At 44.9% G+C, this 12,817-nt stretch overlaps 1 protein-coding gene across 7 annotated transcripts in view; it reads left to right on the plus strand.

The window, feature by feature from the left end:
• The window catches only part of ETS1 (ETS proto-oncogene 1, transcription factor), a 130,110-nt gene that overhangs the window by 94,041 nt on the left and 23,252 nt on the right, over nt 1-12,817 (plus strand). For all 7 annotated transcript variants that reach the window (XM_025464936.3, XM_025464942.3, XM_025464939.3 and 4 more), the window contains 4 exons: nt 2,766-2,885; nt 4,444-4,644; nt 7,413-7,490; nt 8,467-8,715. In XM_025464936.3, coding sequence (XP_025320721.2) covers nt 2,766-2,885; nt 4,444-4,644; nt 7,413-7,490; nt 8,467-8,715 — 648 coding nt within the window. The remainder of the gene's footprint in view (nt 1-2,765; nt 2,886-4,443; nt 4,645-7,412; nt 7,491-8,466; nt 8,716-12,817) is intronic.

A 12,817-nucleotide genomic window follows, 5' to 3' on the forward strand; every position in this document is an offset into this window, starting at 1 on the left:
GCTTTCAGAGCAGAGCTGAACTCCAAGCTGTTTCCTGATGGCATCACTCAAAGCAAACTGGAGGGAAAGTGCTGGCTCTTCTTTCTTGCAATGTACTTTCCATTCATTTTGACATTCAGAGGCAATATATCGGCTCCTTTTACAGAGATCACTAATGGTCATCTTTTCCCTTCTGTATTTCCATCTTATTCAGCCAGTAACTCATACGTATGTCCAGGGAATTTTTTTTTTTTTTTTTTTTAAAAAGGCCAGAGCTAAGGGATTACTGGTTGAGGAACTTCTACAGTAGCCTTGCCTGGAACTCAGCCATTGTTATAAGTCAGTTTCATATGATACACTCAAGATCCATGGTGAGGAAGAGGGCTTCTGGAAATTACTACGGTAAAGTGTCTCACTGCCTAAAGATCATAGGTTGGCTAGTAGGAATTCTCAGGTCATTTCTTTGTCTTCCTATTTGCTTTTTATGGGAATTTGTGCCTGAGGTGAATCCAGAGGATTTTTAACCTGAGCCATATTTATGTATCTTTGCTCTGAACGTGGTCTGTGAATACAAGAGGGATTGGATGTGGAGATAAAAATACAGATGGATATAGCCAGGGATGACATGTTGGTGGATGTGCAGATTTTGATTCCTCACTCTTCCTCACCACCTAATAGGAATCAGGCTTTGTAGATATTACCTCCTATATGCACTTCAACTTTGTCCACTTATATGACCTGTATCACCATCTCCCTAGTCAAAGCCACCGTCATCTTTCGTCACAAGTAATGCAAGAACTTTTTGCCAAATCTTCCCACATCTATTCATGGTTACCTCCTCACCCACTCTATACAGAATAGCTAAGGTGATCTACTCTTTTCCCCCCCATTTTTTTATTGTAGTAAAATATACATAACATAAAATTCACCACCTTAACCATTTTTAAGTGTACAGGTCAGTGGAGTTATATACATTGATAGTGTTGTGCAATCATCACCAATATCCACCTCCAGAACTCTTTCCATCTTGTAAAATTGAAACTTGGTTCCCATTAAACAACAGCTCCCCATTCCCTTTCTCCCTCCAGGCTCTGGCAGCTACTATTCTACCTTCTGTCTCTATGAATTTGATTATTCTGAGTACCTCATATAATTTGTCTTTTTGTGATTGGCTTATCTCAGCATAATGTGAAAGTTCATCCGTGTCATAGTTCAGGTCAGAATGTCCTTCTTTTTTAAGGCTGAATAACATGGCATTGTGTGTATATACTACACTTTGCTTATCCATTTATCTACTGGTACACATTTGGGCTGCCTCTACATTTTAGCTACTGTGAATAATGCTGCTGTGAACATAAGCATATGGATCTCTCTTTAAGACCCCACTTCAACTCTTTCAGATATATAGAGAACTCCTAAAACTCAACAAGAAAAACCCAACAACTCTATTAAAAATGAGCACAATCCCTTGAATAGACATTTCTGCAAAGAAGATACAAAAATGGCTTTCCAATAAGCACATGGAAAGATGTTAAACGTCATTAGTCATTAGGGAAATGCAAATCAAAACTGCAGCATGGTACCACTTCATGTCCACTAGGATGCCTGAACAGATTCCATGCTTGTCTTTCCCCCTCCTCTTAATCAACTGTCCTCCTGGTTTTTCTGCTCCAACTGCATAAATCTTTTTGATACTAAGATGGACCAAGTTTCCCCTCCTACTCCCCTCTTCATAACCTTCATATGTGCTCTTCCCCTTGTCTAGGACCATGAGGATGGTCATTAGGATCACCTGGATTGTGCGTTAAAGCATAGATTTCTGGAGTCCCCCACCCCACCCAGAGGTTCTGATTCAAGAGGTCAGGAGAGGGTCTGAGAATTTGCATTTCTAGCAATTTCCAGGTGATGATTGATGCAGCTGCTCTGGGGACCACACTTGGAGAACTACTGGAGTATTTTTTTTTTCTTGTTTAAACTAGTATGTGTGTTTTGGATCTCAGGTCAGGCATCTGTTCTCCTGAGGAAGGCCTTTTCTGATTCCCCCAGACTTGCAGGAATAACTGTTCCATGTTAACATCTCCTCTTCTGCTTCTCCTACGAAGCCCTTATTGAGATTTTGAATGTTTAATTGTGCAGCTAGTTTTGTAGTGATTGATCCCCTGCCAGAATGTCCTCACGTCCAGCTCCATGAGGGCAGTGATCATTGCTGTCTTGCTCACTGCTTGCTTCTCTAATTCCTTGCACACAGCAAGTGCTCAATATTGATTTGTTGAGTGAATGAATGTTGTTATTTCCTTTTCGTGGAAGTAGGTAGCAACATTAATACTCTCACTGAATGTGAAGGATGAGTAAGGACTATGGGTGAATTAGTAAAGCTACGCAAAAAGAATGAGCTTTTTTTTTTTTTTTTTTTTTTTTGTCGAGGATGCAGAACATTCTAGGCAAGAGTCAGGTTTTTTTTTTTTTTTTTTTTTTTTTTTTTTTTTTAAGGGGCCTACCATGCTGTGGAAAGCCCCCCAAATTTTACCTGCCCTAGTGAGGACGTGTAGTACAGTTATTTCTCAGCTTGCCTTCTTCAGGCCATTCATGCCCTATCATATTTTATGGGTGGTTAACTGCCTATTAGTTTTTAAAATTAAGATACAATTAGCATATATCAGTTTCATGTGTACAACATAATGATTTGCTGTTTGTATCTATTGCTTAATGATGGCCGCAGTGAGATGAGCTAAGCTTCATCGCCTGTGTTGTTTTTATTATTCATACGGCATTTCTTTTCCTTACAGATATGGAATGTGCTGATGTACCACTATTAACTCCAAGCAGCAAAGAAATGATGTCTCAGGCATTGAAAGCTACTTTCAGTGGTTTCTCTAAAGAACAGCAACGACTGGGAATTCCAAAAGGTGTGTTTTGTTGATGGGAAAAGAGAGGGATGGGATCAGACTTTTGGGTGAGGTTGGTTTTCTCAGCTGTAGTGTGAGGTAGACATTATGACTAAGCACACGTCGGACAGCACCTGCCGCTGCCTGCAGACGTCTGCTCCAGCCATCGTAGGCACATGCCAGTGCTTCCCCATCTCCCAGGTTTTGCCACTGTCATCTTGGTCTTAGGACAGTGGTTCCTAAACTTGTTTGCACATGAGATTCACGATATTCAAAAAATTCCACAGCCCGGACCATGTCCCAGACCCAAGAAGTTGCAATCCTTGGTAATTCCAAAGCACAGTCAATCTTGGAAAACACAGTCTTAGAGTCATTTTGGGCCATCATTGGATGAACCCAGTGAGCTAGATTCCTTGGAATTTAACTGATTGCTCTTTTCTTTTCCATGTGCTTTGGCGAAATGTGTTTATGCTTGGGTGTTCTCATCTGAAAGGGTTTATTCAGGAATGTAAGGGGACTGGAGTTGTCGGAAAGGACAAATGACTGGAGAACACTTAAGCCTCCAGCAAGCAACAGTTCCCGAACAATTGAGCAGAGAGAACACTTTTCTGTTGAGTAAGAGTAATGCCCTCCACAGCTCCTAGCCCAGTCAGACCCACATCTTAGTCAGTCTGTGGATATACCTCCAAACCTTTTCTCACGTATATACTACGTCACTACAGACCTTGGCTGACAGCAGTGCCCAACATCCTATTAGGATCACAAAGCGGAAGAAAGTGAATTCTGACCCCTGGGTTTTCCCAGCATCTCATGAAGTCATCTGCTGGATGGAAGTGGGGGGGACCTGGACAGCAGGCGCGATGTGAGCACCACAGCCTGCCTGCCATCCTCCGAGCTCTCTAAGGACCACACTGGCGTAGTCATGTTCAACCTCAGGCCCCGCAGGAAGAGGATATGTTATCTGGTCCCTGATGTGCCCCATTCTTGCAGGGTGTCTGGTATAATGGATACAGGCACCTGATAATGTTATCATGACTAAGTACCACTTGAATGACTTATTATTACTAGTTGCTATGGTTATTACTAGCCACAGTCCGCTAAGATAAAAATGATTAATGCTAACATCTCAGGTCAGTTATGACAGTTAAGGGCAGGGGTAGGTAAGTGCAATCTCCAGAACACATTTGACTTTGTTATTATTGTTGTGAAAGGAGTCATTTTGTTCCTTGGTCCTGGACTTAAAAAAAAAAAAAAAAAAAAGAGCCTCATGAAAATAAGGCAGTGAGAGAGGAGATTCATGAACTTATGTCTGAATAGAGGGTGGAGACTTACTCATGTATTACGTTTTGGCTGATGGTAGTGATCCTCCTAGCTGGCAGGATAGAGAAGGTGGAGATGCTGAGTGTGGGGAGGAGTGTTATGGAAGGTGCCCCGCGACGTGCCTCTAGGGCTGGTGCTTCCTAAATCTGTAAATCAGAAAAAGATCCTCAGCGAGTGCAGATCCTTGAATGTCCTCCCTGATGCTGGGGCAAGAGATAAAAGCTGACCTGCTGGATTGTCTTTTGATCCCTTTCCTCAGACCCCCGGCAGTGGACAGAAACCCATGTTCGGGACTGGGTGATGTGGGCTGTGAATGAGTTCAGCCTGAAAGGTGTGGACTTCCAGAAGTTCTGTATGAATGGAGCAGCCCTCTGCGCACTAGGGAAAGACTGCTTTCTCGAGCTGGCCCCAGACTTCGTTGGGGACATCTTGTGGGAACATCTCGAGATCCTGCAGAAAGGTAATGGTGTGGGGACAGAGCGAGGTGGAAGCTGCGTGGGGTTGCTGCGGCAGTAGGTAGGGGAACATGCCCCTGGTGGGATGTCGATGCCATTACCTGTGGGTGTCTTCTCACAGCGTATAGGGTCTGCCGAGACACGTCAGGCTGGCATGTGCCAGGTGCTCAATAAATGTCAGTTTCTTTTTCTTTTTACGTATTGGAGGTTCAGATTTTAATATTTCGCAAGATTGCGCTCCCAAAGCTTCTTGATATGCAAAATTCTGATCCCAGTCCTTACTTTAGACTCCTATGCTCTTCGAGCAGTGTCAGACGGGGTTTTTTTTGGTGGTTGTTTTTGTTTTCCTGGCCACCTTAAAACACATTCCCTTGATCCATGGCAGTGTGACACCTGTCCACATCCACCAGAAAGCTTAGCTTCTCAGAGCTAATTACTGAGACTGGCTTCTCTGCCCCCTACCTGGGGTGGAATTGCAGTCGTGTGGGCTACCTTTTTCATCTGGAGCAGCAGCTGGGGTTATATCAGGATACCGTGTTGCAACCTTGTAATGACATGGCCTCCCCTACCAGCCTCTTCCAACCTTTTTGGACCAAGTGACTCATGTACCACAGTCCTGGCTGAGTATAGAAACAGCAGCAGGCGGCAAACTTGGGTGTTTTTGCACTTATTTTTCTGAATTTCTTCTTAAAATAAATTGCAGTTACCAGCAGTCAGCGGTGCCCTCCAGCTGACTGTAAGCCTAGAAGCCCGTTGCCCTCCCTGACCCAGGCCCACCCTTTCCCTGTGGTCACCCGCTCCAACCCTTGGCGCAGACGCTGGGGGCAGGGAGCAAAGCTCAGGATTAGCACTTTTAGTCCATATAATACCTTCCTTTGTTTCAGGGTATTTTCCACCCCGCAATGCTCAGGAGAGCCCCAAATTAGATTCCTCTGGGCCCAGGAGTGTTATCTTTCTTCCTTCTCTTCAGCTTCTGCTGGAAAATAAATAAATAAACACAGTCAAGAACTAGGTGAATCTTGCTGCGGCTGCCACCGCTGAGGCCGGCGGGGGAACAGGCTTCCTGAAGCTTGGTGTCCGCGTAACTGCACACACGCCCACTCCTGTGTGTTGACATGAGTGACCTGTTTATAGAGGGAAAAGATAGGGCAGGCTCAGAACCCATCCGATGTAACCGTTGGCGTATAAACACAACAGTGGATCCTACCAGACCGTGTAACCCAAATATATTCTCCTAATACGCTGTTGGCCTCTACTTAGCTCCATGGAGCGACCAGGTGCGCTGGAGGGGCTGTGATCACAGTTGCCATTAATAAGTCTGTGGCAGCTCCTGGTTTCCAGAGTGCCTGAAGATGCGTTTTCTCTTTGGATTCTCAAAGCAGTCCTTGTGAGATAAGAGGGGCATGTACTCTTGGTGTCCTCATCTGTAAAACGAGGGCAGATTAGGTGGTTTCCTCAAGATCACTCATTTCCTTAAACTTGGGTCTCTTCGATTTAACTTCCTGCCCTGAGTTCTTTGTGTAATAATATGGACTCGTGGGGGAGCGTCTGGGCCCCTGAGACAGGTGTGGCCTACCTTCCTGCAGAGGAACAGTTTGAGAGAATGCAGGCAGATCAGGAAATCATTGAGAATGTTGGGGAACCAAAATCCCATCATCCCACCCATTTTCATCTGGGAGAGGCAGTATGAACCCTCTCTGCTTAGATCCTTGAAGAGCCACAGCAAGAAGTTTGCATGGCGGCTCCTGCTTTTGTTCTGTAATCAAACTAGAGCAACGGGGCCCCAGAACATAGCTGTGTGGGGTGGGGTGGAGGGCCAAAGGTACAGGGATGTTTCAATCTGATAAGCTGCTAAAGCAAAGCTTAATCATTTTATCTCAACTGGGAACTGTTTTTCTGTGCAGGCATAAACTTGTTTTCCCAGCAATCTCTGCTCCCAATGAGCTATCAGATACCCGAGGGAAAAAAAAAAAAAAAACCCAAGCCAACACTCCCTCTTTATGTCTGATTTGCAGTGAAATAGAATCAGACCACTCCATACAATGGTCAAGGTCACACCCATTGGGCTCCAGGGTGATGAGAGGATCCTCGAGCTCACCTTAATTCGGCGGAGGGCCTGTCTGTGCTCCATTCCTTTCTCATTCCAAGGGGAGGTGGCACCTGGTTGCCAACAGCAGTTGGTGATACTGTCCTCTGTCTCTGCGTGAGCCCAGCCATATCCACCAACTTGTCACCTTCCCAGTATTCCTGTTCTTCTCTGGGCCTACCCCTTGAAATCTGGGGGTGATGGAAAAAAAAACAACCCAAAAACTAGACAGCTTTTGGAAGAAGTGGAGGCTATAAAATCTACCTACCTAAAGATTGTAATATATTTCTGAAAAAATTTTGGAACCGATCAGTTTGAGCGTTGGGGACCGATTTGGGGTAGCTTCCCCAGATGTCTTGAAGCCTCTGATGGTAATGTGTTACATGCGTGCATCAGAATGAGGGTGGGATGCCTTCCCAACCCTTAGAGATTACTCACTGGTGCTGCTTCCAAGATATTAAATCCCATTTTGCAGCTACTGAAATAATAGACTTAGCCATACTTTTGTGATCTCATCTCTAGACAAGGCCCCAGTCAGGGTAGACTCAGACACCAGCTCAGTTAATGAAAATGCCGATTTCTTAGAGGGACTGAGATCACTGCGGCCCTTGTGTCCAAGGTCCTCGTAGGCCAAACGTTACTTGCATGTTGACCTTTTCGTTTGGTTCCCTGCCCCGTCTGTTACAGAGGATGTGAAACCGTATCAAGTGAATGGAGTCAACCCTACCTATCCAGAATCCCGCTATACCTCGGATTACTTCATTAGTAAGTTCCTCTTCCACTCTTCTCTCGTTTGGCTTGCTATGGTGGGAACCTAGGAGAGGGAGGATTCCTGACCCAGATGCTCTCAGGCTGTTTCGTGGTGATTCTCCGGAAAATAATATTGGCTTAAATGTAGCCTCTTTGTCACTTATTTTGTTATCTCCACGAGGCACGAGGCTTCAACCTAGCTACATGTTGATATGTTTATTAACTACACACCAGGATCTCTCCTGATACCTTCAGCAGGAAAACCATGTGGGGGGCCCATGACTTGACCCCTGAACTTTGATCTTACTTGATGCTGTGTGCCCTGGTGGCCATCAGAGGTTTGGGTTAGGGATTTGGTTGTGGCTCTTGTTCTTTCCCTTTTACTAGTAGCTATGACAACATTGCCTCCGATCATTCCTCGAGACTGTGCCATGTAGCTTCAGATTCCATTACAGAAAACAAAGCCTTCTCCCTTCTAATAGATGATACGTAACTATACTGGAGAGGTGGCCAGAAGAGCATTAGGGTAGGGCTGTTCTTATCCAGTGGCCTTGCTTTCAAACGGAGTCTTGAGCAGGTTTGTTTTCATTTTACCCTTTTACTTTATTATGATTTTTATTCTAATAACACCAATGATATTAAGTACTGAGATGCCAAGAGTTTATCATGTGCCAGAGGTATCGGTAGGCCTTTTACACATATGCCCTCATTTGCTCTTCATCACAACGCTCTGAGGGAGATTGCAATCATCCCTATTTTAGAGATGTGTAAATTAAGCCAGAAAAGGGAAGTTATCTTGTCAAGGAAGTATCTTGTTAAGTAGTGGAGCAAGGTTAAACACCCAGGCCCTTCTCACTGAAAATATGTTCCTTTCATTCTCTAAGGCAGAGTTTGTTTTCATCTTGTGGGGCTGTTGTGAATGGTGAAGACCCGCCTATTTATTTTGGGTACAAATTGGCCCTCTCTCCAACGGCACATGTTCTGTTTCCAGGTTATGGTATCGAGCATGCTCAGTGCGTTCCTCCCTCGGAGTTCTCAGAGCCTAGCTTCATCACAGAGTCCTACCAGACACTCCATCCCATCAGCTCGGAGGAACTCCTCTCCCTCAAGTATGAGAACGACTACCCCTCGGTCATTCTCCGGGACCCTCTGCAGACAGACACCTTGCAGACTGACTACTTTGCCATCAAACAAGAAGTTGTAACCCCAGACAACATGTGCATGGGGAGGACCAGTCGTGGTAGGTCAGATTTCTTCTCTAGGAGCTCTTGGGTTTCCAAGAATTACCTGTGAGTTTTTCAGGCCCCATCTTTTTTCCTTTGCCACGGGCCCTGAGTTTCAGCCTTTCCATTAGAATGTCTAGATTCTAAGAGCTTTCCAACATGGAAGTTTAGCCAAGTCTACCGTGATGGCAAAGACCATGTGTCCATGGTGGACTTGGAACTATTTGGGTAAAACATTTTATTAAATGGTAAGTCTAGTTGAAGATGGTTGTTTTTTTAAGGTATGATTTATCTTCTTTGAGAGCATTTTGCTTGGGGAAGACACAAATGGTTCAGGTGACCCTCCTCGAAAGCCCTTAGCTTCCCATGCATCCTAGTGATCCTCCCAGAGTAATCCCACGGCAGACTGCAGACCCCGGCTTGGTATCTGGGTGACCTCTGCTTCCCAGCCTGGGCTCTCTAGCCTCCTGTGACTTCTTTGGTTTGGGAAGATACAAGATGGTTAACCAACGGTTTATTTGGAACCGGTCATCAGCAGTGTGGTGAAAGTGTGTATTTAGCTGGAGGACCAGGGAAAGAGGTGGCCAGAGGCTTCCAAAAGAAGGTACTCTTGTTGACATGACTATTATGACAATGGTAAAATATTCACTGACAGTGAAGTAAGCGTTTCAAAATAGAACTGACTGACTTTATAAAGCAAAGAAAAAAAAACAAAAACCAAAAGGGTAGGTACACCCAAATTTAAGATCAGGACATGAACGCTCAGAGGCGCAGCCCGCCTGAACAGATGTCCAGATTGTTTTGTGTCTGAGAAAAGTGCAGTCCTCTGTAAGGAGGGATTCGTTCATCGAGGAAGAACTAGCCGATTTCTAGAGAGTTGAAATAAAAAAAAAAAAGACTTTTCCAGTGGATCTAGGGGAAAAAGCTATGAACAGGAAGAGGAACAGGGGAAGCTCATGTGAGCAGCGCTGAGGCGTTTGGTCACAGAAGGCAGGCTTGGCCGGCCCCGTAGTGGTTTCTGCTCAGCGCTGACCCTGCTGCCTCTTCTGAGTCTCTCAGGAGGGAGCCCAAAGACATCTTTACTTTGAAGAATCACTGTACAGGCACTGGGGGGCCATACACATTGTCGTCTTCTTCGAGTGTCAGCCTCACGCTTCCTCCCAGCAGGCCCTAGGATGAGCAGAGGGAAAGTCCCTAGCAAAATCTGAACCTGCAATCTTCCTTCTCAGGGCCCCAGGGTGTTTGTGTTCAGACCGAAGGGGATGGGTGGGACCAGTTTTGCCTTCCCCTTTCTGACTTTTTTATTTTTGGATACAAGTCTATTTAAATATATACACACATGTATGTGTATCTTTTTTTTTTTTTCTCTCGGGCAGGTCAAAGCAACAAAATGACTTTCTTTCTCTTGGGGCTTTCTGTACATCTAGGTGATGAGGCCGGGTCTGAGGGCTGGGCTCATCCGCGGCGTTACTTGGGTAGCTCTGCTGTCTCCTTGTTTTTAAGTCGCGTCTGGCTTGGCTTTCGTGGGATTGTCCCTCCTCCGGCCCCTTCTGTTGGTTCTGGGTTTTGGTCCTGACCATCCTTCCAACCCCACGTCTGTGACTGTGGACCAGGCAGTGACCCGCTCCAAGGGGCACGAGGTGTTTCTTTCTGACCTCGCGGCCCGTCCCTTGCAACAACCTGGCCATGTGCACTGGAGAGGAAGACCTCGTTGTTCACGGCTGCTTTGGCACGTGAGGAGTCCTGCAGACCTGACATCTTCTGGGGGCCGACCGCGTCTGACGTGGTGTGGTTGGCTAGACCCAAGGCCTCACCGCTAGCTGATTACTAGTAGCAATCATCCTGGTGCCCGTGTACTGCATGGTAGCGTACAAAGTGCTTCTGTGTCCCATGTCTTTGGACTCTGAGTACTGTCTTTGTGCCAGTCTGTCCAGCGGGTTGCTGTGGGGCCACCCCGTCTGCTATGTAGAGTGCTCTGAGGTCTGTTTGGGGGAGTCAGATGGCTCTGGAAGGGCCGTGCTCTGAGACCTGTCACAGAGAAGCTGGCCAGTGGACGTCTGAGAGGACACATGCTTCCCTGCAGGAGCACAGTAGCCTAACTGAGTGCCTAATCCAGTTGGATTCAACCCATTTTTGGAGAGAATACCCGTAAACGAAGGTTCCCAGCTCCAGGATTGTGAAATAGAGCTAAAATGAAAGCAGCCTACTGCTATAAACCGCAACTCTCAACAGAGTTACATTTGGCTCATGTTTGAGAGGCTGCCAGAGGGTGGTTATGGCCTAGTTTAGTGCCCTTGCTTCTTGGGGCTCCTTGGAAACTCGGCTCTCCTGCTTGTGGAAACTCCAGTCTCCGTGCCCTCCGTGCCAAATAAAAAAGTGACTGATAGAGATAGAATCGTTTCAGAGAGAGATTGGAACATAAATACTGCCTACATACTGGTGCCGTGGTGGGGTGTTCTTCATGAAAAGATGACTTCTCTTTCTTAGGCTGGTGGTGGGTTTGCCTCACAAAGAAGTGGGATGACCATTAAGAGGGGTAGCTGGTCTAAGCAAGCACCTTTTTATGAGATGCCACAACATTTCCTTTTTTCTGTTAAAAAGAGGCTATTGCATTCTGGTTGTAGGCTGTTTTCTTGAGTTTCTTCATGTGAATTTCTGGAAAAGACAATTCTTTCATTCGTTATGATAATAAAAAACTTAACAAACGTGCCAGTGGACTGGGTAGGCGGTGCCAGTAACCCATGGAGCTCTTCAGTTTGCCTTCTGGAGATTATTTTTCTTTGAATGGATGGTTTGAGGAAGGAATGAGATTAAGTGGATAAATACCTTTCTGTTAAAAGCAGTATTGGAGGGGATAAGAGGTTCAGGAAATCTACAACAGGGGCTTTACGAAAAGTATATATTTAACGGAATACCTTTTATCTTGGATTTTTTGGTTGCTTGTTTAAATTTTATGAGCAACGTATCTTCCCTCCTAATTATGGTAGGTTTAATTTTGGTTTGGACACCATAATTAAATATATGAATTCCACTGTTTTAACCAATCCCTAGTATTATGAGGGGGAGACTATGCCAGAAACCCACCCCTATTAGCTTATATCACCCAACCTTATTCTGGGATTTAAACTTTATAGTAGGACCAGCCACCCCTGAACAATTGAGAGCTGACTTAGTATCTCTACATACACATTTGTCACATCCGTTTGCCCCTTGGCTTGTGCTGACTTGAGATGCTCATGTAGACTCCCGTGATTTAATTTAGGTTGCCTGAAAAGTGTCTGAGAGGGAAACATAGAAAATATTCCTTTGAGCTTTTCAGCTTTTAGATACATTTATTTTCCTCCAAATTATTTATTTTTTTGGTTAGTCTCCCTTTTCATGGCATTTTTTTTTTTTTTTTTTTTTTTTTTTTTGCCAATGGAAATTTCTCTAGGAGCTATTATGCAATCGTTGCAGCTGTTTATAACCTGGTTTGGGAAATTAATGAACTTGCATGATCTTGTGGTCAGTTAAGAATGCCTTAAGCAACTCTTAGAGTAAAGGATTTCTGACATTGCTATGGACCTTAACTCTTTAATCAACTCCTTTGTGTTTTATTGCCCACACTCCCCCAGTGAAGTATAAGTTTCAAGTACAAAATTGTACTTGGAGGGGCTAAAGAACTTGGATTTCTATTTAGAAGAGCGATAGTGGTTGTATGTGTGTTTTTTTAATCTCCTGGAAAAAGCATCTCATAACTTATTTCTCTATTTGAGAAAGCATGGAGGCAGGGTGTATATTTCGTTTTAAAATAGTATTTGGAAAAAAATGCTAAAAACTGACACTTAAGTTCCAAGGTCAAGGAAGGTCATGCTGCTCTTAGTCTAACGGAATATTTTTTCTTATGACCAAACTACTTTGCCAAATTGGGCCTTTTGAAATCCACTCGTTGGCCTGAGTTGGAATAGGGAGTTGAGGCTGACACTGCTCCGATTTCTTCATCTCTTCGCTGAGTCTACTACGTCAGCCAGAAATTCCGTAATATCATGTGTGATGCTCCACTTTTGGATTTCCGGCTCTAGGGATCTTGAGGCCCCAAACACTGGTGTCTCCCTCTGACAGATATGAGCAGCTTGCAGC

The sequence above is a fragment of the Canis lupus genome, chromosome 5 (genome assembly GCF_003254725.2).
Source record: "Canis lupus dingo isolate Sandy chromosome 5, ASM325472v2, whole genome shotgun sequence".
NCBI lineage: Eukaryota > Metazoa > Chordata > Mammalia > Carnivora > Canidae > Canis > Canis lupus.